This window comes from Bos indicus, chromosome 21 (genome assembly GCF_029378745.1).
Source record: "Bos indicus isolate NIAB-ARS_2022 breed Sahiwal x Tharparkar chromosome 21, NIAB-ARS_B.indTharparkar_mat_pri_1.0, whole genome shotgun sequence".
Taxonomy (NCBI): domain Eukaryota; kingdom Metazoa; phylum Chordata; class Mammalia; order Artiodactyla; family Bovidae; genus Bos; species Bos indicus.
Genome location: NC_091780.1, coordinates 27,700,129 through 27,725,925, shown reverse-complemented (window position 1 = coordinate 27,725,925; position 25,797 = coordinate 27,700,129). Strand labels below are relative to the sequence as shown.

General features: G+C 46.2%; 1 protein-coding gene across 3 annotated transcripts; it reads right to left on the bottom strand.

The window, feature by feature from the left end:
* Positions 1–313: 313 nt before the first annotated feature.
* On the bottom strand, positions 314–22,971 carry FAN1 (FANCD2 and FANCI associated nuclease 1). Of its 3 annotated transcripts, none has more exons than XM_019983379.2 (14): positions 22,826–22,971; positions 20,808–22,354; positions 18,442–18,582; positions 17,844–18,045; positions 13,936–14,169; positions 12,277–12,408; positions 9,587–9,695; positions 8,510–8,629; positions 6,551–6,715; positions 5,962–6,109; positions 4,906–5,053; positions 4,002–4,196; positions 3,237–3,365; positions 314–559 (listed from the first exon to the last, which is right to left on the bottom strand). In XM_019983379.2, the coding sequence occupies exons 2-14, from the start codon at positions 22,060–22,062 to the stop codon at positions 547–549; spliced, it is 2,991 nt and encodes a 996-aa protein (XP_019838938.2). In that variant the 5' UTR covers positions 22,063–22,354; positions 22,826–22,971; the 3' UTR covers positions 314–546. The 3 variants fall into 3 exon arrangements, with proteins under 3 accessions (XP_019838938.2, XP_019838935.2, XP_019838936.2); XM_019983376.2 differs by having other exon boundaries at positions 4,950–5,053; XM_019983377.2 differs by having other exon boundaries at positions 4,950–5,053; positions 22,813–22,949.
* Between the last annotated feature and the right edge of the window lie 2,826 nt (positions 22,972–25,797).

The following is a 25,797-nucleotide window of genomic DNA, read 5'->3' as shown; positions in this document are numbered from 1 at the left end:
TGATGACAATGTGTTTCTTAATTCTTAAAGAAATCAGAGAAATCAGAAAACATATATAAATTCAAGAATCTAATATATTTTTTAGAAAGAAACATTGTGTATGCTGCTTTCATAAAAGACTGAAAGCTGTGAATCATCTTGTTTTGCAGTTTTCCAGTTTTCTGTAAAGATAACTTAGTAACATAATGCATCCAGCTCCTGAAATAGCCACGAAGGTTCTGACCTTTTTGGAAGTTCTTTACTAATGTGTGGGATTGGTAAGTGTCCTGAAGCCAATCACTGAGGTTGGTGATACAGACACTGTACGATGATGAATCCTTAAGGTGCCAGGTTTATTATGACAATAACAAAACCAAAATTAAATAGGATGTAGTGACATTCTACGCTCTAATGGTCTTAGATGCCTCCGAGCCCTCGGCTCTCAGTCGGGACCCCTGCTCCTGGCCCCGACTGCAGCCACGTGGCAAACCTCCACATCCGCCCCCAGCCGGCGCAGCTCATCCAGCCAGATCATCTGCTTCTGCGACAGCCGGTCATGGGGTCCCTTCACTTCCACCAGCTGGGAGACAGAAGGGCTATTCAGGTGGGCTGTGGCAGTTCCCACTAACGACCATTTATTTAGAAGGCTTGCCCAGCTGCACTGCTGTACTTACATGTCTGTAACAACTAAACATGTACATATGAATTCAGTGAGAAAGTCCCCTATTCTTAGAAACCAGACTGTCCTCCACAGAGAATTAGGAAATGGGTTCATACGTAATATGGCAGCTGAAATAGTTTTCCAGCACACACAGCACTGTTACTCTCCTGCTCAGCACCCCTCAATCACTTTTTTGTTGTGTCTGCGATTAGACCCAAGCTCCTTGCCAGGACCCACAAAACCGTGTGGCCTGGTGTCTTCCCCATGCAAGCCAGGGCCCTTGCCCATGCTTGCCAGTCCTACCACCTAGGACATGTCTCCCTGCTCTTCACGTGTCTGACACCTTCCCCCTCAATGCTCAGCTCAGATTCATTTCTAGAAGGGTCCTTCCCTTTCCTGTGCACTTGTTTACGATGTGTGTCGTAAGATAAAACTGCTCACCACACATCAGCTCCATGGAACCAGAACTGCGTCAGTGTTGTCTACCACAGAGCACCAAAATTCAAAACACAGCGATGGAGACTACCAACATGAACTACAAAAGTTTTTTTTTTTTTTAATTAATAAAGCATTTCCACAGCCTAACAGGAGTTAGAGAGATCTTAATAGAGATCCCAAAGGGCAGAACAGAGAGAAAAAAATATTTGAAGAGATAATGGCTAAAAAATTTTTCAAAGTTGATGGAAATTTTAAACCCAAAGATCCAAGAAGCTCGGTGAACTCCCAAGTACAGACCCCTAAAGAACACGACTCTAAGAAACATAAATTGCATATAAGTTTGGAAAAAAAAAAAAAAAGGCAGGGCAGGGGGATCTAATAAAGCAGCCAGAATTGTCAAAAGCCAGAGGGGAGAGACTACAGACTTCTCACTAGAAACAATACAAGCTAGATGACAGTGGACAAATATTTTAAGGCATTGAAAAAAGAATCCTTTGCCTGCTGCTGCTGCTGCTAAGTCGCTTCAGTCGTGTCCGACTCTGTGCGACCCCATAGACGGCAGCCCACCAGGCTCCCCCGTCCCTGGGATTCTCCAGGCAAGAACACTGGAGTGGGTTGCCATTTCCTTCTCCAGTGCATGAAAGTGAATAGTGAAAGTGAAGGACTGCAGCCTACCAGGCTCCTCTGTCCATGGAATTTTCCAGGCACAAGTACTAGAGTGGGGTGCCAATTCTTTGCCTAGGAAAAACTATCTTTCAAAAATGAAAACTTAAAGTCTTAAAATATATAAAACCTAAATAATTCATTATTAGCACACTTCCATTGCAAGAAATGTGAAAGGAAGTTCTGTCAGGAAGAGAATGATAGTACATGGAAATCTGAATCTATATAAAGGAATAACCATTAGAATTTGTATCTATATGAGTAACTATAAAGGCTCATTAGTCCACTGTAGAAAGCAAAATAATGTGTTCTAGGGTTTATAACATGTCAAGGCATAATGTATGAACACAGCACAAGGGCTGAGAGAGGAGATATACTGTTGTAGGGTTCTTTATATTCTATGTGGACTGGTACAACATCACTTGAAAGTAGGTAAGTTTAAGTACACACTGTAAACACAACTCCAACCACTTAAAACACATGAAGAGTCAGAGCTAACAAGCCAACAGAGGATAAAATGCAACCTCAGACAAAATGAAGAACTGAGACAAAAAACAAATGAAAGGTTTAAAGCCAGATATGAATAATCACATTAAATGTAATATTCCAAATACTAACAAATTAAGAGCACAGGCTGTCAGATTAGATTAAAAGTAAGACCCATATATATGCTGCCTACAGAATATAAGAAACTCATATAAAAACAAGTTTAGAGACATGAAAATCCTAAGTTTATATGTTGAATAATAAAGCCTCACAATATATATAAAGCAGACATTGACAAAACCGAAAGGAAAAATACCCAAATCCACAACTGTAGTCAGAAGTGTCACATGACACCAGAAACATGACCCAGAGAGAACAGATGAGCTGGACTTTATCAAAACTTAATACTTCAACAGTTCAATACACTATTTAGACAATGAAAAGTCAAGTCACACACTGAATGAAATGTATCTGATAAAGAACCTGTACCATAATTTTTCTTTTCATCTCAAAATTCAGTAGTTTAAGAAAACCACTAGCCTGTGACAGGCAGGATGAGACCAGGTAAGGAAAGGGTGGCAGCCAGCCTACAGCACGTAAGCAGGCACTCACTCTCGGAGCTTAGAAAAATCACCCCCAGCCATCCCGGCCCCTTGGTGCTCACACCTGCAGAGTCCCTGCCCTTGCCCTGCTTCCAACAGTGGACACAGCGCAAGCAATGGTTTGTCGCTGCCAGCTCAGCTGATAAAAAGAGACTGACTTCCGTCCTGCTTACAGCCTGGCCCTTCTCCCACACCTGCTCGGATGAAATAGGCTGCCGCATGGGGAGAGGCCCAGGTGTCAGCACCGTGGACGCCTCTACCAGCAGCCACCGAACAATCCTAGCCCTCAGTCCAGCAGCTCTTGAGGGATTCAATCTTGTCAATCACCAAGCAAGAAATGCCTGGATTGTGGCCTTTAAGTTGATCATAAAATTACAAACATGACTTTCTGCTCTAGCTCAACTGACCTTGACGTGATGACTCTGGGAGCTCCACACAACCAGGTCAGGGAGGCCCCCTCGGCAGTGCCGGAAGTCCATGGCCAGGCGGCGGCACACGCCACTGAGGATGGAGCCCCCCAGGCAGGACACAAGATCCTGGACAGAAGATACAGGGACGGTCAGCCCTCCCCTGGGATGGAGACCCTGGAGCCCCCAGTGATGCTGAGACGGGGGAGACCCCATGTGTCAATTCAGTAGAGATGGGGTCCTAGGACACCAAGCGCCCTTCTGCCCCTGGTGCTGGCACCCCAGCCTCTGGGGATGCGTTCTCCATGGTCAGTTACCAAGCTTTCACCCAGTCGGGAACATCCAAGGAGCAGCTAAGAAGAGAGGATTTGGGGTGAGCACTTAGGATGCAACAGCGGCCCATGGAGGCCACTGGTCACAGGACAGGGAGAGTGTCCTCCCTCCAGGGGCCACAGGCCAGGCCAAGGGGGCTGCCAACCAAACAGGCCGAAGGCATAACTGGGGCTTGTTCACACTTGGGACTGTCCCTTCAGGAACAGAGGCCTTTGGGCAGGGGTACGACAAGCACATGCACAGACACACATGTATGCGTGTACTTGCATATATACATGAACAGGTATAACATACACACAGGTACATGGGTGTGTGCATACATACAGGCACACATATATGTGAATGTGTGCATACTTGTCTTTTGTTACAACTGCCAAAAGGAAACCCACATTGGAGGCACTTCCTGAGCGAACCCCCACTGCAGACTCTCACCTGGGCTTGCTGCAGAGAAGAGAAGCGATCCCAGCTGACCAGGGAGGACACCCTGCCTTCCTGGGCCTGCCACACAGCTGCCACCCAGGCCCGCAAGCTCTCCTCGGGGGCGCTGTGGATCTGCTGCAGCCGGGCTTCCATGGCTGATGCCCTGCTCTCGAAGAAACTGTCTGTGCAGAGGTCCAGCGGGGCCGCCTGTGTGCAGGGAGAACCAGCTCACACTAAGCCTGGGAGGCTGGGGTCATCAGAGGAGCCAATGCCCATCAAATCTGGAAACTGACCACTCTGATGAAGTGGACTCAGGCTTTTTCTCAAAAGATATATAAAAATCACCCAAGTAACCTGATATAAAAGCAATTTATGACACTGATTTTTTAGAGAACTAATTTGCAAAGACAAGTACAATTTGCTAAAAGAGTTCTTAGGTTAAACTGGTGGAGCTCTTGGACTTTCCAGGTGGTGCCGTAGTAAAGAATCCACCTGCCAATGCAGGAAACACAGGTTCAATCCCTGGGTCAGGAAGATCCCCGGAAGGAAAGAATGGCAATAGATGCCAGTATTCTTGCCTGGAAAATTCCATGGCAGGTTACAGTCGATGGGGACGCAGAGAGTCGGACAGGACTGAGCGACTGAACATGCACACACAGTGGAGCTCTTAGCAGACATGTATGACAAAGCACATGAGTGTACATGGGCCCCACCAGGGTGAAGCCGAAGACACTGACACGAAAAGTTTCAAGAGGAATGATTCCAGTAAAGTAGCTTACATTTTAAATTCTATGAATCAGATTTAAAAATTAAAAGCCATTCTTAGAGTGAAATTAGCACTAGGATCCAGAAGAGTATAACTGGGGGCAGGTTTCCGGGGCAGCAACCTCAGGGTCCCAGGGTGGGAGTGACTCACGTGTGTGTGCAGAGGCTCTGCAGTCTGAACGTGGCCAGCGTTACCTGATAGGCATTTCTGAAGGCATCTGGCACCCCGTCCATGAAGATGATGTCCCACAGCAGGAGGCCAAACAGGGTGCTGAAGGTGGACCCCTCCCCATGGATCCCTGAGACAAGGCACACACGAGAAAAATCCATCTCTTCTGCTCTCCAAAGACACCACCATATCCTACTGCCAGCTCAAGTTGAAGAAACTAGCAAAAATATTTTAGATTCAAAGGCAAAGGCTGTTTTCATGCCATTCCCTGCTCATCTTCTTAACATTAGATTGCTTATATACAGAAGCCTTGCTTAAGGATGAAAGTCTTAGTAATTATGACAAAATTCAAATGCATGTTTCAGAGTGGAAAAACCTAAGGGACATGTTTAAAAACAAACAGGAGGTCTGACGGGGGAGGGTGGGCGCCCAGGAGCCTTTGCCTCTGACCCCATTCGCCTCCTTCCACAGCACTCCTCTGCCTCGACCTGGACACCACACAGTGCCGGGGTTTAGGACTCGGGGTTTTACAGAAAACTTCCACATCAGAGACCACCCAGTCCAGACCCCCTATCCCCACCCCACATCCAGACTATAAGATGGGGTGGTGACCTCAGAGAGGCCCAGCCCAGTTCCAGGCCGTGTGAACAGTGAAGCAGGGTCGCCAGGGCTGGGGCCGCTCCCAGTGGGCCCCTCATGGCCCTTTGGCACACCTGATGCCCCCACCCGAGACCCCGGTGCTCCTCCACACACTGCAGTACCTCTGAGCGGCTGGCTATGGGCAGCATCTTGTGGTCCTCTCCAATCCTGTCCACCTGCCTGATCCAAGATCTCTAAGAGCAATCCAGCCACCCTTGCTCCTCATGTCCCTACCAGAACACACCACCCTCATGGTGGCAGGTGTGAACACTGGACATGAGGAAGCACATGGCCCTGATGAACTGGGGTGATAAAATTCTCTCCTGTGCCCTCTAGGGCCTCCCACAGGGACAGGATAGAGTGACGACACCCCCCAGCGTGGCCACATGGCCCAGTTACCCTGGTCAAAGCCGCAGTGTCTATAATGGGCCAGTGCCAGCTCCTCCACGGAGCACAGGACAGTGGCAGGGGAGGCCCCCCCAGCCTCCAGCACGAAGACAGACTTCCCTGATCCACGCTGTGGGCACAGCCGGCCTGTGACGGTCACCTGGGTGGGTGGGGGGTGAGGAACAGCTGTTAGCCCCACTCCTGCTCCAGCCCTGAAGCCCCAAACAAACTCTCCTCTGCCCTCGAAAGGCCACCTGTCCTTAGTGCAGCACCGGGTTGGTCTTGAAGATGTGGGCAGGTCATCGCCTGGTGCCCAGGAGCGCTGCTCTGAGCTGCTCTTCAGGGTCCTGACTGGGCTGCGGGCAGGAGGCCTGGCAGGGTTGTGAGCTGCTGACTCAGGGGTAGAGTCACAGCCCCTGCTGACCAGGCCTCTTTGACACCTCGATGCCAGGCTGAGGTCGGAACAAGGCTGGGTCACTGCCCACAGCAAACCAGAGGGCTTTCTGAGTCTATGAGAAATGTGTGCTGGAAACCGCTCTAAGGCTGCGTTCAGGAAAAACCCCTGAAATGCACCCACAGTGCCCCCAGGATATTCACGCACATGTCTGACGTCCTCCACGGTGACCTCTGGGAGCTGGCGGAGGAGATGCATGTACTTCTGGCCGCTGGGAGAGGCACGCAGGCGTGCGGCCCTTTGGTACAGTGCCAGGCGGTGGCCTGTCCGGACATGAGGATCCGCCAGGCCTGCAGCGATGCACTGGACAGCCTGTGGAGAGCATGGCACTGTCAGTGTTAGTAAGGCCCAGGCAGCGGCACCCCCATTTCATGGGATGGAAACCCCACCATCAATTAATCATTCCTTTTGCTAATTAGCAGTAGACAGAGCCACCCTCCAGGGACAAGGACATTATTCCTGTACATCTCACACAGACACCTTCAACGCATAGATGGAGCACAGACCCTGAGGCAAAGGTGTGGGGCAGGAGCAGTCGTGTTCCCAACACCACGTCCTGGTCACACGTGTGGACACACTGCCTCAGGAGACAGAGGAGACTGGGGATAGAGACCTGGGGTAGGGATGCTCGGGGCCCCAAGGGGTGCTCAGGCCAACTGCAAAATTATATGTGGATTTTTGACCATGTGGGGGTGGGGGGGTGGTCAGAACCTCTAACCTCTGAGTTAGTCTAGGATCAGCTATATAATTAATGCCACTGAACTATATACCTAGAGGTGATTAAAATGGCAAGGTTTTTTTTTGTTGTTGTTATATATAATTACTGCAATAAATAAAAAGTAACAAGAACAAAAAAGCCCAGAAGTCAGTGAAGATCAGACCATCAGAGTGTAGCGGCCCAGAGGAATCCAGCAGAGAATGAGGCCCTGCTGGCTGCCCTGCAGCCCTAACGGAGCCGGGCTGGCTGTAGGGAGGGGTAGCCTTGGGCTCAGCCTAGCCAGACTGACTGCTGGGTAACTGCGGACATGAGCCTCTGCTAAGCTGGCTGTTGCCTGCCCTGGAAACTGACATACAGAGGGAAGGAATGGTGACAAAATCACAGGTTATGAGTGGCCAGGAAGACCTCTAGGAAAAGGCTAAAAAAAAAAACAACGCTCTATCAACGTCAAAAATAACCTCTGAGCATTAATGAATAGTCCTCTCAGCAGACCTGAATGACGGGAAAGTCTATAAACTCCTCTGAAGTTTTATTTCAGGGAGAGAGAGAGGCAGTGTGCACACGCCCTCTGTCCACACTAGGTGGGGGCCAGCAGGGGCCTCTCCTGACGCTGGGCAGGGAGCACCATGCCCACCTCCAGGAGAAGAACAGTTTTCTCTGGCTCGAAACACTTGAGGGGACAAGGCGCCTTTTAGTTTCAGGGAGTAAATGGAGCGTGTCATCGTCCAGGCCCAGAGTCAACTTTTCCAACCCTCTATCACTGGATTCATGTGACCTGCCACTAGAAGAATAAAAACTCCCAGGGCAGCAGTGCCCTCCACTGGACAGAGACACGGGCTAAGTGGGACAGGGGACCACAGGCGGCCACACAGAGGGCTACTGTTGCTGCCTCGTGAGGCCCTGCCCTGCTGGCCACAGTGGATGGCAGCCGACAGTGTTCTCAGACTCAAAGTCCCTACCAGAGAGGGCAGCGCCCAGACGGGATGGTGGCCACCCTGTAGAGCCAGACGCCACGTCTTCACCCGTCTTTCTACCAGGAGGCCCTGGGCAGTGAGTGAATAAAATCACTGTTTCCAAACCAGAGAGCGCACCTGTGTGAGGTGAGGGACACCTAACTCTCCAGCTCCTGACATGATCCACCTGCTGAACCCACGGTCACCCTGTGCTCACACCCCTATTTGTGGGGTTGGCAGAACACAGAGAAAGAGGGATATGTAAGAAATCAATGCTTTAAATCAACTATAGTCCAATATAAAATATAAACTTAAAAAGAAAGAAAGAAATCAACGCCCTAACAACATTTAGACTCTTAAGGTATTAACAGTTTGCTTTACTGTTTAAATGTATGCGAAGCTGAAGAAAGGTTGGTGGCCTTAGCAGCTACGTACCGGCTCCAGGCGCTTCAGGTGCTGGTGTAAGTTAAGGGCCAGCCGGTCCCACCACCGGCCCCTGCTGTCGGAACAGTACACGTCCTGGGACAACAGATTTTCAAGCTCCTTCACAGCTTCCTACACCGGCAACAAGAAGGGAAGTGCATTAGACTCCTGCACGCTAAGGCCGCTGTTACACTGAGTTGCCAGGAAAACTGGCAAAGGATATCAGCATCCTTGGCACTCTAAAATAAGGCCCAGGACCTGAGACTGCCAGGAGGGGGCCCTGGGACATCCCCCGAGAGTGGCCTGAGCTCCAGAGGCATGCCCACTTCTCAGCAGGGCCCCTGCCACCTCATGTGGATGCAGCTGTGACACCACATGGCACTCTCTGTGCACCAGGTCAGCAGCACAGGCCACACGGGGCCAGGCTCTAGGCAGGAGCAGCAGCTGGGCTGCAGGTCCACATGCTCCTGGGAACCCAGCTGGCCACACGGCCAAAGGTGCGAGGAATCGGGGAGGGGGCTGGACAGTTATGAGGCAGGGTCTCCACCCAAAGACCCCACCTCAACAGGCGGACTTTGTGGTCCATGTTCATAGCTCATGTCTCATGCTCATCTTTTGTGGTTCCTGAATCTCTTTGAAGAATCTAATGATTCTCCTGAGAAAAATGCACAAACCCCAGAGATGCACCTGCAGGTCCACAGACTCTGCTGAAGCCAGTCCCACGGAGCTGCCCAGGGTCCATGGACCCAGGTGAGGAAGCCCAGCTCTAGCACAGCCTCTTTGTAAGACACTGAGTTTCAATACAGAAGTGTCTGCACAGCAGAAGCTGAGCCCAGCAACCTCACAGCTCTGAGTATGAGCAGGGGCATGACCAGAGCCCTCACTCCTGATTGTAGGTTATTTCCAGACTTAGGTTGTAGGTTACTGTCCGTGACTGCTGTCCTGGGAACTTGAGCAGAGGTGAGGCTTTCACCTCAGGGATGTGGGGAGACCCTCCCCATCACACAGGGGCTCTGACAGCAGCTCAGTTCAGCAGACCACATTAGTGGGAGAAGTCAAGAGCCAGGGGCAGAGGGCTGGTGCACTCACCTCGTACAGGTGAAGTCTCTGCAGTATTTCAACGTTTCGGGACAAAATCCTCGTGTAAACCCACCCAACAGTAAAACACCGGAGGAAGAGTGGTAAATTCTCGTGGTACCTAAAACGAAGATGTCCACCAGCAGTTTAGCGGTTCGGTGTGTTTACTGTAAGACAATCCTAAGAGGTGATTTAGAAAAGGCAGAGGAACCAGAGATCAAATTGCCAACATCCGCTGGACCATAGAAAAAGCAAGGGAATTCCAGAAAAACATCTACTTTTGCTTCATTGACTACACTTTTGCTACATTGACTGTGTGGATCACAACAAACTGTAGAAAATTCTTAATAGATGGGAATACCAGACCACCTTACCTGCCTCTTGAGAAACCTGTATGCAGGTCAAGAAGCAACAGTTAGAACCAGATGTGGAACAACAGACTAGTTCCAAATTGTGAAAGGAGTACGTCAAGCCTGTATATTGTCACCCTGCTTATTTAACTTATATGCAGAGTACATCATGTGAAATGCTGGGCTGGATGAAGCAGAAGTTGGAATCAAGACTGCCATGAGAAATATCAATAATCTCAGATACACAGATGACATCACCCTTATGGCAGAAAGTGAAGAAGAACTAAAGAACCTCTTGATGAAACTGAAAGAGGAGAGTGAAAAAGTTGGCTTAAAGCTCAACATTCAAAGAACGAAGATCATGGCATCTGGTTCCATCACTTCATGGCAAATAGATGGGGAAACAATGGAAACAGTGAGAGACTTTATTTTCTTGGGTTCCAAAACCACTGCAGATGGTGACTGCAGCCATGAAATTAAAGGACACTTGCTCTTTGGAAGAAAAGCTATGACCAACCTAGGCAGCATATTAAAAAGCGGAGACATTACTTTCCCAACAAAGGTCTGTCTAGTCAAAGCTATGGTTCTTCCAGTAGTCATGTGTGGGTGTGAGAGTTGGATCATAAAGAAAGCTGAGTGCTGAAGATTCAATGCTTTTGAACTGTGGTGTTGGAGAAGACTCTTGAGAGTCCCTTGGACTGCAAGGAGATCCAACCAGTCAATCTTAAAGGAAATCAGTCCTGAATATTCATCGGAAGGACTGATGCTGAAGCTGAAGCTCCAATACTTTGGCCACCTGATAGGAAGAACTGACTCAGTGGAAAAGACCCTGATGCTGGGCAAGATTGAAAGCAAAAGGAGAAGGGGACAACAGAGACTGAGATGGTTGGATGGCATCGCTGACTCAATGGACATGAGTTTGAGCAAGCTCCTGGAGTTGGTGATGGACAGGGAAGCCTGGTGTGCTGCAGTCCATGGGGTTGCAAAGAGTCAGACACGGTTGAGCGACTGAACTGAACTGAACTGAAGAGGTGACAAAGCAGACTGAATTTCTTTATTCTAAGAAGATACATTCTGAACACTGCCTGTCGTGTGCAGTTTTTTACACCACAAATATATGTTCTCATGGCCACCTGCTTGAAGTCACCAGATGGCAATGTGAAATGAGAGCCAGAGGTCAGCAGACGCCAGCCCCCAGGCCAGACTCAGGGCCTCCACCTGATTTTAATACAAGTCCAGTGTGGTTTCCATGTTTATAAATAGCTAAAAGAAGTCAAAAGGAGAAAAACCGTGTGGCACGTGAAAATTACAAGAAACACACATTTTGGTGTCGGAGAACACACCTGCACTGGGCCAGTCCTGCCCATTCACTGGCGAGCCTGACCGCTGCCCCACTGGGCCTCCACGCAAGAGGCTACTGACCTCTGTCTTACAGGAACCCAACTTCCCGGCCATGAGGTCTTATCTTTTTTTTTAAACCAAGAAAATCATCCATTAACTTGTTTTAACCATTTGTTTTCCTGTTTAGTCTGAGAAATGTTTACACATTTGCCCAATTACTTAAGAAAATCCCCCAGGGTCCATGCACATCACGGGCTAACACTCATTGTACACACTAGTTGTCTGCTTCCTACAAAGGCCTGTAAGTAAATGCCTCACTCTATCTAAATTACTCCCAAACAAAACACAGAGAAAATATTCAGTTGTTTTTCTTAACAGTAAAGGCTATTTTCTTAGCTATGGTTTTTAAGTTTGTATTATTTCTGTGTAGACTTTTGTCCTAAATGTTTTTCTGAAAGAGATATCCAATACTACTAATTTTTCTTATCACTTTGTACTAAGGAAGGAAAAAGTTTCTTAACCCTATGAAACACGTTGAACATTTATTAAACCAAAAAGAATGAAGGATCATGTGCTGTGTACTCTGAACTCTTGAAGTAAATGTTCAATTTAATTTTCTTTTTTTTTTTTTTAAGGTATGATTCATTTTCTTGTTCAAAACAACAGCTCCTGGAATTTCCACCAGAAGACAGCTTCTGTCCTGCGGCCAGGCTTCCCCCAGGGTTGTAATTCAGCTGACCAAACCCCAGATGGGCCAGTGCCCCTGCAGGTGGCAAGCCATTGTCTGCCACAGACAGACTGGGGGTATAAAAATCACCCCAAACTTTCAGACACTCCCTGCTACTCACCCAATACTTTTGACTCCATGCAAAGTGAGGAGGAAGTTCAACTACACACGCTGGCCTCACCACGGAACAAAAGGAGCATGTTCCTCATGAAAAAGATGATCTTACGCAGTTAGAACAACTAGGTCAGTCGGTAACCCTCACAGGCACCAGAGAACCACCTCACCTCAGGGACGGGTGGTCTTTCAGTCCATCCCAGTCCTGCTTTGCACACCGAGCGAGCTCCCTAGCCTCCTCCCAGGCCCCGCTGGCCATCGCCGTGGAGATGTCATTCAGCGTGTGCGCGGCCACCGCATACCTGAGGGGGGACAGGCGGGAAACCACGACATTCAGGTTTCAGGGCGGGATGAGCACTGACGTACAGAACCTCACATCCCCACATCCCACCCAACACATTCAGATCTGCTTTTGAAAACACAAGGGTTACGTTTTATCTCAGGATTCATTTGACTATTACTCCACGAATAGCCTAGAAGTGTTCATACAGGCCTCCCAGCCAGAAAGATGAAGACACACAACCTTACCATCACATCACATGTCCCATTACATGATGCAACACTGACCAGCTCTTCCTCCCTGACCTCTGGTGCCTACTCACTCAGTCATCCATTCAACAATCTGGGAGCAACTATGACAACATGTAACCAATCTCAGGATTATACGGAAGTGTAGGTTTGGTCATTTACTCACTAAGTCAGAGATGGCCAGAGGGATACTGCCCAAGCTAAGAGAATTATTTGGGATTTTCAAAAACAACTTCAGGGACAGTATCTGGGAGATGGCGATGCTGAAATGTTCTGAACTTATGTAACTGAAGACAGACAGCTTCTCGGCGTGTCTTTAGATATCAAAACAAAGACATGGGCCCCATAGTTCTGTAACACCGAGTGCACAGTCACTGTGCTCTGGACTCACCCTTGAGAGAAAAGCACACTCTAGCACTGTGTGCAGAAACTGTCAAATAAGCGAAAAACAGAATCCTCTAAGTGTAAAGATTTGCTCATACACGCTTCCATCTAGCTCTCTTTTAATACTCAACTGGACAGCTCTAAGGCAATGAAAAGTGGAATTGGAGAAAACATTCTAATTAGAAGATCTGACTGAAAAAGTTATTCCTACTGAATACAAATAAGATATTGACCTTCCTAATAACTAAGGCAAAATGGGCTAAAATCAGTTTATATTGACTCTATTTTGATCCAATCATTTCAATAGCTTATTTTTTAAAGCACATACTAGACAACACTTAAACATCTTTCCTAAAATCAAATATCAGAAACCATTTCAGCTAACTTTGAATCATAAACCTGCAACATCTATGCAATTTTTTTTTTAATCAAAATCCACTTTTGCTTAGCACTGGCTAAATCCATGGATCAAGACAGATTCATGAAAACTTCTATTGTCTGCATGATTCTGGTATATGGTCCACAAGTTAGTTATTAGCTTTATTTTAAGCATCATTACCAGGAAGATATTCAGCCTTGTTCATGCCAACAACATACTCACAAGGCAGGTTTGTTCAAATGTCTATATTTAAAAAATGCTCCCCCTGCTAAAGCTATTTGGGAATATAAACCAGGGGAAAACTGTGTAGCTCTAACTCAAAACTCATGAGTTTTGGCAGCCTTAATCAAACTGTATTTCTACATTCTCCTCACAGTCCTAGAAAAGTATACAAGTGAGTAAAAAACTAAACAGGAAGCAAAAACTTAAAAAATGGTTTTGAGCAATGTTTCTCTTGTGGATGGCAAAAAACAATAATAGATCCTTCTGCATAAATTTAAAAATACACAGATGTTACAGTGAGCAACCACTCTCTTACCTAATGAGATCATCCCTGTCCTGGAATATCGGGGTCTTTCGATTGACGGTGTACCTGGGGAACTCCAAGCGGCCCAGGTTGACCAGCAGCACAGTGGAGAGCTGACCCTGGCCCCCACAGGCGGCCTCCTCATCTTCCACCATGTCGCTCAATGAGAAGAGCAGCAAGGCCCGGGAAAATACCGCCCGAGGGCCTCGAGAGACTCTCAGGGAACGTCCCGCCACATCTTTAGCTCTGAAAAATACACAGTATAGAAGAGACTTGCTGGTCTGTAAGCATTTGGACATCAGATTTTATAGATTATTTCAAGCTAAACAGCATTCATTATTCCAAGCCTGAAGCAAACCTCTGGCCTCCGGCTGTGTGATGTTAAAGCATTAGTTAACCTCTCTGGAGCTCAGAGCCCCACCTTGGAACACGGTGAAGATTCAATGAAATTAAACCTGCAGATGACTTCACATAGTGTTTGCCTCAATAAAAGAGCAGGGTAAGGTTTACGCTGGTCCCAAACACGTGAAATACCAGAGAAACACAAAGTGTTACCTGTTTGACATTAGCAACTCTCAATTCTTGACTCCAGGGACAATTTAGATTAAATAACAGATATTTATTTATTTAAAATAACTTGATTTCTTTATTTATGGCAGTGCTGGGTCTTTGTTGCTGTGTGCAGGCTTTTCTCTAGTTGCAGCAAGTGGGCACTACACTCTAGTTGTGCTGCGCAGGCTTCTCATTACAGTGGTTTCTCTTGTTGCAGGGCACAGGCTCTAGGGTGAGTGGGCTCAGTAGTTGCAGCCCTGGGCTCTAGAGCACAGGCTCAGTTGTGGCACACAGGCTTAGTTGCCGGCAGCATGTGGGATCCTCCCAGACCAGGGATTGAAACCACATCTCCTACATTGGCAGATGGATTTTTTACCACTGAGCCACCAGGGAAGCCCCACAGGTATTTATTTAGAATGTCATTATCAAAGGCTCTTGGTCAGGCAGCAGGTCACAATCAAGGCTTTCTGGCTCTAACAACCTGGACACCATGCACAACAGGGTTTCTCTATTGACATCTGGGCCGTGAATTCTTTTCTGGGGGCTGAGGTAGGGGCAAGGTGCCCATTCTGTGCATTAGATGATGCTCAGCTGTGTTCCTAGCCTCTACTCACTAAATGTCAGTGGCACCTACTACCCACCTCAGTCACAACAAGAATGCCTCCAGATGATGCCAGGCATGCCTGGAGGTCAAGGTCCCCCAGTGAGAGCTGGAGTCTAGTGGAGGACCTCACCCTTCCTAACCAGCCCAGAAGCTATGAAACCAAAAACTAAGCTGGCTCCCTGGGGTATCCAGAGATCAATGCCCCCAGCACAGTTTCAAAGACACAGGGATAGGGTTCCCACCTCACCACCATCTACATGAGGACCACACAGCCACAGAGCCTGACAGCACCCCCAGCCTTCCACCCCACGCAGAGTCTCGAGCATGTCCAGTGGACTGGGACTCCAAGTTGCAGAAGGAAACATTCAGTGTGACTAAACACATAGCCACTATCCAGAAGGATTCAGAGAGTGCAAATAAGGATGCTTTTTCTGCAGAGGAAGGTAACCAGGTATTACCTTCATGTGGAGCCATCAGAGACTCAGGTTCCACTCCTGGGCTCCACAGCTTAATGAAGAAATAAAGGACACTGTCCGTCAATAGACAAAGTGATAAAGGTGTGCTATGTAATGGAGTATTAGCCATAAAAAAAGAATTCTTCCATTTTTAACAATGTGGAGGGATCTAGAGAGTTTTACCCTTAGTAAAACAAGTCAAAGACAAATACTACATGTTATCACTTCTTTGTGGACTCTCAAAAACAAAACAAATGAATGTATATAACAAAAGAGAAATAAATTCACAGCTAGAAAAAATAAACTAGTGGTTATCAGCAAGGAGAAGGAAGCAGGGAGAGGTGACACAGACAGAAGAGTAAGAGAGATGAACTACCCTATATGAAATAGATAAGCAACAAGGACATACTGCACAGCACAGGGAAATACAGTCATCATTTTGTAATAAACTTGAAGGGAGTATAATCTGTACAAATACTGAATCACTATGCTGCACAGCTGAAACTAATATGTCAACTATACTTCAATTAAAAAAGCTTTTAAAGGATAGTGATTTTAGTAAAAAACTAAAATAGTCTTAACGGGCTTCCCTGGTGGCTCAGTGGTTAAGAATCCGCCTGCCAATGAAGGAGACACAGGTTTGATCCCTGCTCCAGGAAGATCCTACATGCCACCGAGCAGCTAAGCCCATCCACCATTAACTGAGCCTGTGCTCTAGAGCCTGGGAGCTGCAACTACTGAAGCCCGTGCTCCACAGCAAGAGAAGCCACTGCAATGAGGAGCCCTCACACCACAATCAGAGCAGCCCTGCTCACCGCAGCTGGAGAGAAGTCTGCACGGCAGTGAAGACCCAGCACAGCCGAAAGTAAATAAATAAATAAAGTTATATATATTAAAAAATAGTCCTAAGATTCTCATTTTTCTATAATTCTCATGTCAGTGATAAAAAATGTTCATCTTAATTCTTCCATTTCTGTTCCTACATGCTCAGTGCTTACACTAAGAAACAGCTAATTTAGTATTCACTTACTTTTTAAAATATTATATACATGAATACCATGAAATACTTAAGAAATAAAATTAAAGACTTAGAAGACATTTAACCACAGGGATGAGGATCTTATACCCATAAGTCAATTAACTATAAATACATAATCTAGTTAAATACTTTTGGAAAATCTACAGTATAAACTTTTTGAAGTGTTGACAGTCACATTTTTCTTAATAATGTATGCCTTATTTATACCTGTGTTTTACTAAGATTAATATTTGTAGTATCTTCCCAATAAGGATGGGCTCTTGGCACGTTAACAGCTCAAAGTTACACACACACACATATTATATAAAATAACAATGATGTTGCTTTAAACTGTTTGCCAAAAGCACTATCTCATCTCGTTTTCAACAACTCTGAAAAATGGATTCCCAGACTAAGGTTGATATGGTTATACTTTAGACATAACATGGGCATAAGAAATAAATTCTGAGATTTTTATGATCTTTCCCAACCTGAAACTGTTCAGGAGCTTTTATAAGGACCAAAGAAACCATCCACAGCTTCTGGTAAATTTTTATGTTTCAACTCAAGAGAAATTGCATATTATTGCTGACAGATTATGTTTCAATAAAAAGTCTACTGAAATTAAAATTTGGCTGGACAGTTCATGTTTAACTCTTGTTAAGGAGAGTAGTTAAAACTGCATTTTTCTTGAGTAATAAAATACTAGAATATGCCAAGGGCCTAGTGCCTCTAACCTCTTGCCTCTTGGTTTTTCTTGTCTTTGAAATCAGTGTGGTATGACAAGAATTACAAAAGCTAACCCAAGAAAGAATCCAGACCTGATCATTAAGGTTCTCTGCCTTTTCAGTCTGGCAGCAATTGAAAATCACAATCTGGAAACACGTACCATCCGTTTTAAGACCTTAATATGTGCTGTGTGTGTGTGTGTGTGTGTGTTAGTCGTTCAGTCATGTCTAGCTCTTTGTGACCCCCATGTACTGTAGCCTGTAGGCTCCTCTACCATGGAATTCTCCAGGTATGAATACCAGAGTGATTTGCCACTTCTTTTTCCAGAGGATCTTCCTGCCCCAGGGATGGAACCCAGGCCTCTTGCATTGCAGGCAGATTCTTTACCACTGAGCCACTACAGAAGCCCAACCAACAACTCAAATGTTCTTACTGTAACAAGTTCCTTCGCTGTTCACCTGAAACTACCACAACATTGTTAACTGACCACACCCCAATGCAAAATGTTTTTGGTGTTAATAAATAAATAAATAAAATGATTTTTAAAAAAGAGCCACAAAACCTTTTCAGGATCACTGCGCCAATGCCAGGCTGGTTCCGGCCCCAAGTACAGACTGAAGGCTGCTTGGCTAATCTGAGGAACGCGTCCACCAGCTGCTGCTTCTGCCCATGGGCACTCGCCAGGTGGAAGGTCTTTGCCAGGGCTTTCAGTTCTGGAGCAGAAAGAAGCTCCAGCACCTCAGGGAGCTCCTGCAACTCAGATTCTGAAATATTTAAAAAAAAAAAAAGTACTTTAAATAAGTTTATTATTTTCCAGTTTTTATTGATACTTTAAGAAGAAAGCTTATTTGTTGTCCTAAGATTAACAACTCAATTTAGGGATTTCCCTGGTGGTTCAGTGGTTAACTCTGAGCTCCCAGTGCAGGTGGCCTGGGTTTGATCCCTCATCAGGGAACAAAGATCTTACATGCCACAACAAAGACCCAACACAGCCAAATAAATTTTTTAAAAAACAACCAAAAAAACCAATTTAAAAGATGCACACACAGTCACTATTTCTCAGGCACCAATCAGGAGATGACATGAAACTAGCACCACCCTTATTTTCCAGAAACTCCCTTCACCGTGTTTCCACTTTGGTTCCCCTGGACAAACCGTACCTGTCTGCAGGAAGCCTGCATGTGTCAGCTCTCCAACCACGGGGGTTAAGTCAGCAGAGATCTCTTCATAGTCCAGTTTGTTCACCTTAATCCAGCTGAATTTACGTTGAAAAAGTCTTACGTATAACTTCTGACCATTGGCTGTGACAAAGTTAAGATCATCAGTGAAAAACATTCTATTTCTTCTCGAAAACCACATACGCTATTACTCCCTTTTGTAAACCAAAGTGAGTAAAACATGCTGTTACAAATACACATAGGCTGACTCAACTGATCTTCCAAGAATATCATTTTCTTCCTTTGGAAGACAGAACTTATTTCAAATACAAAGTCCCATAGGAATGTCTCCTTGGCCTGCGTGCAGGACAGGAGGAGCAAGAGGACACACAGCCTTTGTGACAGTCTTTGGAAGTAAGGCTCCCTCTTCTCTTCTGTTATGAAAAGTGGGAGTGAGGGCCAGTAACACCATCCTCCCAAAGCCAGTGAAAAGATTAAAGAGATGAGTGTATAAACCATTCCAAGTTGGTAATAATAACTAGCCATTTAAAAACCTAAAGGACTTCCTTGGTGGTCCAGTGGTTAAGAATCTGCCCATCCACTGCAGGGTCCCTAGTCAAGGAACTAAGATCCCACATGCTTGTGTGGTACGGCCAAAATTAAATAAATAAAATTAAACACAGAAATAATACCATCTATTTAAATATATATATATCTTAAAAAATAATAAAAAATAAAAGTGTAAGATCCAGGCTCCCCACTTTCTAACCAACATTTCTAGTCCCTCAAGAGAAACACACCCCGCCCCTCTCACTGAGAGTTCCAGTTATTCTGTTCTCTGCTTTTGGTTTCATATGCAATATTCTATTTTAGGCTGAAAATCATCTGAAAAGGATTTTTCAAAAAAAGTCTGGCTTTGGTAGAATGGCCATTTCTAACTCAGTGATCTCCACCAAGCTATTTAATTAACCTGGTCTCAAGTTTTCCTATTACCCAAATTATCTTTCAGTTTCCAACTCTAGAGTGGTCTCGGGACGTCCCTGGCCATCCAGTGGTTAGGAATCTGCTCTCCCAATGCAGGAGGCACTGATTCCATCTTTAGTCAGGGAACTAAGATCCTGTATGCTGCATGGTATGGCCAAAAATTTAGAAAATAAAATGATACGACCTTATTTATTAAATTTTCTACAGTTATTTCCCTTTTCTCTTGAAAGAGGCAAAATCGATTCACAGTAGCTATTTTCACAACAGAGACACTAAAGATAATTCTCTGTGGAGGGCAGCCCGTAAGAATCTGCAGAGCTTACACTAGGAAACTGTTCCTACTTCTCAATCACACCACAGCCCAGGGTTACTAACTACTTCAATAAACGCGCTCGTACACCAACCAAAGATCTGTGACCACCCTGGACACAAGAGTCGATGGGGTGTCACTCACACAAGCAGGGCCACAGTTACACTGTGAACGTAAAACTGAATTTCTTCTTTTACCCATTATTGGTAACGTTCAGGATTTCTTTTTTGTAACTGGACAGGGAGTCAGACCTACTACTATTACTAGTGGTCAGCATGGCCCCCAAGGAAGCTATTCCTGCTTGAGAGGGACTCATGTGCACATAGCCATCAAGGTCCTTTGGATGAGCAGCTGATGGCGGGTGGAGATGGGGCAGGGGGGAGTGTGGAGCTCTTGCTCTAAACCTGTGCTATTTGCTTTGAGCCACATAGCTGGCTGCCAAGGAATTTACGTATGTTTTTAAATGTACCAATTTATAAAATTAAAAAAGCAAAAAAATTAATGTACCAATTTAGCTTGAAAGCTTCCATTTCCTGCAAACCTTTACTTTAAAAGGCAGAGTCCAGGCAACTAAAATGTTATTGGAGAAAAAAAATATGCCTCAGTATCCCTTGGTTTGTTCATTTGCCTGTATTTTATTTTCATTTTTGAGGAAATGGCCCGCAAAAACAACAAATCCACCAAATACAGCAGCAAGCTTGATTACATGCCTGAAATGCAAGGTATGCTTTTCTAAGTCACACTATTCTTTTCCCCCTAATCTGGGAAACGCTGTTTTACAACCATCAAATATACATATAAATGACAAACAACTGCTTCCATTACAAGCCAAGTACAGTTTATAAGGATGACAGTGCAGAAGCAGGCATCACCTGGCCCCAAATCTTATCTCTTTTTAAAGGCACATTGCTGTTGAGCTGAACACCATCACTGGCTCTGAGTCCCCTGAGTACTCCCAGGGGGCTCCCCAAACCACTATTCCTCGGTGTCATCAGGTTTCTGCCTATCACATCCCAGACCAACTCAGGGCAGCAAATGGCAAACAAAGCCTCGAAAGCAAACAGGCTCAAGATACCTGATAACTGATGAAATTTAGTTACAATGCCCTTCTCATGTTCATCAAAGAGCATCCTGTCTTCTTCATTCTCGAACACGGCTTTCAGTACCACCAGGAAACTCCGAAGGTAGTAAGGATGGTCTGGCAGTTCTGGACTTGTGACCCAGGACACATCACAGCTTGACCTCTTCTCCAAAGGCATCTGATGAGTGATTTCATCCTCTAAGCCACTGTCAGGTTCTGAAGGAAGAGTTTGGCTGTTGGTCTGTATAGAAGCACCAAGTGTGGAACTCGGAGGTTTTGCCTCCCGATGTGAGCCCTGATTTGTCACTTCTGAAACAATAGTCATTTTCACCTCTTCAGAATGACCTGTCTCACATTTTTCAGTAACTTCACCATCTACTCCTTTGATACTCTCCTGCTTCGCAAGATGGTCCTCAGAAGCAGGCTTTCTATGCCCGAGAATTAAATCTGATGAAAACAACAGAGGCGCATCACCTGTGCAGGTGGGGGTTAGGGCTGATTGCTCACATTCCTGGGCAGCTGTCTGGCCTTCAGCTTCCTCCACCTTAGTGCCTTCCACTGTATGTGCTGGAGCACTCAGCTCCTCCTGAGAATCACCAGTAAACACATTCTCCTTTTGAGAGCTGTTCTCCAAAAGTGGATCCTGGCCCTCCACCTCCAAATGCTGATCAACCAGGCTCTTAACCCTTGTGCATGAGGACCTCTGTAGACTCTGATTAGTGAACTCCTCATTCTGATTCAGGGATCTTTTAGCCTTTATGTATCTTCTGGACAATTTAGAGGACAGGCTTCCCAGAGAAATGACTTTCACATTATGATGTCTCAGCTCCTCTTGATTTCTGCACACCGAGTCACCTTTACTTTTAAAGTAGGGGCTGGTCTGCTGTTTTTTGCCCATTTTTGCTGAATCACTTTGGCCAGGGGTTAAATTTATCGTTGATGGTGACGACCTCTCCGGCGTTATATCTTCTAAGGCAATATTGGTCAAATCTATGGTGGGCACGTTTGAACTTAAGCTGACGTGCCTGGGGCCACCTGGAGTCACGTCATCGTGGTCAGCACACATTTCATCAAGGTGCCGGTTCAGGTCATATCTTGGCACCATCTTACTACAAACAGGGCAGGCAAGTTTAGCAGGGGGTGCATTGTTAAAAAACGAAATAATAGAGTTAGATTCATTTTTTTTAGTTTTGCTGCTTGATAAACTTGTACGAGGCCTTTTTTTGGAGGATTTGCCTACAGACATCATGAGTATTGTTAGGAAAGCTGGGTGGGGACTTCCCTGGTGTCCAGTGGTTTGGATTCTGTACTTGCACTGCAAGGGGCCCAGGTTCGATCCCTGGTCTGGGAACTGGGAGCCCCTGCATGCCCCAATGGGCAGCCAAGGAAAAAAAAAAGCAAAGTTGAGTGTTTGTTTCAAGTAGTAAAACACAAAGTAAGACCTGGGAAAGATACCAGTGGTTTACTTTTACTTCCCTGATTCGAAATCATAAAAAATGGGATCCTATTGGACTTCATTTTATTCATTTAGTTTCTTCTTCCTATGAAACAAAACATGTGGATTAAGAACATATTTATGAATTCAACAACAGAGGCGAGAAACGATCAACGATAGTATCTCACGGGATGGGGCCTTGAATAGATTCTGGCCTTGGAAAGAAAAGCCCAAGGCCATCCTCCGGCTGTCCATGCGACCCCAAGGTGTCCCTCAGCAGCGGGGATAAGTTCTAAGACTCCTCTGTAAGATCTAAATCAGCCACCCTAAAAAGGGACATCTAACTACGCGAGGTCTTCGTTTAAAAACGCCGCACGAGTAACTTCTCCGGGGCAGAGCACGCCTATCCCTACCGCACAGGCCTGTAATGAGAAGGGCCGCCGGGAGTCGCGGGCATCTGTCCACCCTCCGCCCCGCCTCCCCGCGATCCCGCAGCTCCGGCCGCCGAACCTCCTGAGGCTAAAGCTCTGCCAGGCCAGCCCTCCCCTGGGATCGTGTGCGCACCTGGGATACGCACCTGGGAGGTGCACCTGGGGCTCCGCCGCCAGCCCGGCCGCCCTCCTCCCTCCCTCCCTTCTGTCTCCTGCCGGCGCCAGCAGCCAACGCTCCTCTTACAGCCCGCAACCCAGGCCCTACAGCCACGCGCCTCCTACGGGTTACGCGCGCCAGGCATTCCCTGCCGATTTCCGAGGGCTCGGCCGTCACAGACTAGGCCAGCGGAGGTTCGAGCAATCAATCGGCCTTCCCTCTCACCTTCAAGGCATCCAACGGTTCAGGGAGGCTGAGCCAGAGGAGGTCCGCCCTCCTGTCTTTCACAACCTGGCGGAGGCGGGCGGGCTGGAAGGTGGGTAAATTGCTGTTCTTAGAGCATGCGGTGACCTAGGAAGCCGCCTCCTGGGAGGAAACACAGGCGAAGAGTCCACTTGGCCAGCAAGCGTGTGCTGAGGTTCCTGGAAGAGATGCTGTTTGCTGCCGGATGCAAGAGATGCCAAAACCTCAGGAGCACAGGAGTCCAGGGCCATACCACCTTGAACTGAACGCACCCCATCTCATCAAGAGCAAAATAGTAGATCAACAAGGACCTACTGTGTAGCACGGGGAACTATATTTAATATCTTGAGATACCCTACAATACACGCACACACATATATCTGTATCTATAAATCACTTTGCTCTTCACCTGAAATATTGTAAATCAACTATACTTCAATTAAAAAAGGTAAAAGAATAAATGTATTGATAGGTAATAGGGAATGGTGAGTTTGCATATTTTTTACATTAAAATGTAGTTTGTAAATGTAGTTCTTCTTTGTCCTAATAGTTTAATATAATGAGATTACTTAATTTACTTAATTTAACATAATGGCTATGTGTAACAACAACAAAATTACTGAAAGTTTATCAGCCAGCCCTTGAGTGCAGATATCCTTATGGCAGAAAGTGAAGAAGAACTAAAGAGCCTCTTGATGAAAGTGAGAGTGAAAAAGTTGGCTTAAAGCTCAACATTCAGAAAACTAAGATCATGGCATCCGGTCCCATCAATTCATGGCAAATAGATGGGGAAACAGTGGCTGACTTTATTTTGGGGGGCTCCAAAATCACTGCAGACGGTGATTGCAGCCATGAAATTAAAAGACGCTTACTCCTTGGAAGGAAAGTTATGACCAACCTAGACAGCATATTAAAAAGTAGAGACATTGCCAACAAAGGTCCGTCTAGTCAAGGCTATGCTTTTTCCAGAAGTCGTGTATGGATGTGAGAGTTGGACTGTGAAGAAAGCTGAGCGCCGAACTGTTTTTGAACTGCTTTTGAACTGTGGTGTTGGAGAAGACTCTTGAGAGTCCCTTGGACTGCAAGGAGATCCAACCAGTCCATCCTAAAGGAGATCAGTCCTGGGTGTTCATTGGAAGGACTGATGTTGAAGCCGAAACTCAGTACTTTGGCCATCTGATGCGAAGAGCTGACTCATTTGAAAAGACCCTGATGCTGGGAAAGATTGAGGGCAGGAGAAGGGGACAACAGAGGATGAGATGGTTGGATGGCATCACTGACTCAATGGACATGGGTTTGGGTAGACTCTGGCAGTTGGTAATAGACAGGGAGGTCTGGCGTGCTGCGATTTATGGGGTCGCAAAGAGTCGGTCAACTGAGTGACTGAACTGAACTGAACTGAGTGCTGATATCAGCTGGTTCCAATACCCCAAGGGACCCAAATGGAAACTTTCTGAGGATGGGGTGCCTGTCTGTGGTCCCTTACCACTGCCTACAGCAGCAGCCAGCACTGTGTGATTACTCCATAAATGTGTGCTGAATGAACGCATGAATAAATGTACAAAGAGAAAAGGGACTTGAACAGGGAATTCACTGACAAATTGAATGGCATTGAGTGCCAACCTCATGCCTGGTAAAGTCCTTGGTGCTGTGAACAAAGAATGCAGAAATGAGGGGGGGCGGAAATCCTGCCTTTGTGGCAAATACATTCTGATGAAGGAAGATAGGGAAAAAACAAAAATATACATAAATTAGAGTTTAAAAGGCAAGTACAGATTAAATGAAATTCCTGTTTTCTGGCAAGATGAGAAAAATTTAAACATGTCTTTCCCAGTTTGGGCTTCTGCATTAGTGTTGTGTGTTCTGTATCAGCATTAATCAGACCCCTGGCAGCTGAATTTGCAAACATTATCACAAACTTATCTCCCATTTGTTCTTCTAGACACCTACCTGCTTTTCTTTTCCCTGACAAGTTAGGTGTATAAATCTCTAACCATTTACCCAGCTGCTTCTTTTGTAAAACTACAATACATGAATACTTTCTCCTGTTAATCTGTCTTCTATTGACAGTTTAATTCACAGCCCTCAGGGATTAAACCTACGAGGGTAAAGTTTTTCCTCTACAGCAAAAACTCTAGATGGCTCTTTCAAGAGGTTTAGTCATGAAGAGCAGAGAGGAGAGGCAGAACTGAGGGTTAAGAGTGTTGTTACTAAATAAATGCTGGAGAGGGTATGGAGAAAAAGGAACCCTCCTACACTGCTCATTGCTGCGTCAGGGTCAGCTTTGTTCTCATTCTCTACTTCCAAAAGGGTAATGTGAGGCCCTAACAGATGAAAGACAGTCTTCCTTGGATAGGAGGTCAAGACAGGGAGCAGCATGGTGGTCATGGAAGGCTCCAGTGGCCACCGGTCTGCCCTCCCAAACACACTCACTTCTCTCCTAGCCACATCACTGGCCTCCTCCCACCTGAATGGGGATGGGACTCCCCAGCCTTCACAAGCCTCTGCTCACGCAACATGAGATCACTTCCCAAGGAGAAGGATGTAAGATACATTCATGGAAACCCCACTGTCCTGTGGAAGGATGGCAGGGCAGTGGGAGAAAACCAAGGCCCCCTCAAGACACGTGAGGACCTCTGCTGTGGGTAGCTGGCTGTGACACGGTGCTGGACAGAGAGGTCCCCCCACACACCCAGAGGAAGGCTTGCTATTCTCAAA

What these genes read in the sequence shown, in the direction of transcription:
- FAN1 (XM_019983376.2), bottom strand. Translation starts at nt 22,062, where the DNA reads ATGATGTCTGTAGGCAAATCCTCCAAAAAAAGGCCTCGTACAAGTTTA. An exon ending in TAAATTTCATCAGTTATCAG is followed by an intron (nt 18,583 to 20,807) that starts GTATCTTGAGCC and finishes ACTTTGTCACAG; the next exon opens with CCAATGGTCAGAAGTTATAC. An exon ending in GGCGCAGTGATCCTGAAAAG is followed by an intron (nt 14,170 to 17,843) that starts GTTTTGTGGCTC and finishes TGTATTTTTCAG; the next exon opens with AGCTAAAGATGTGGCGGGAC.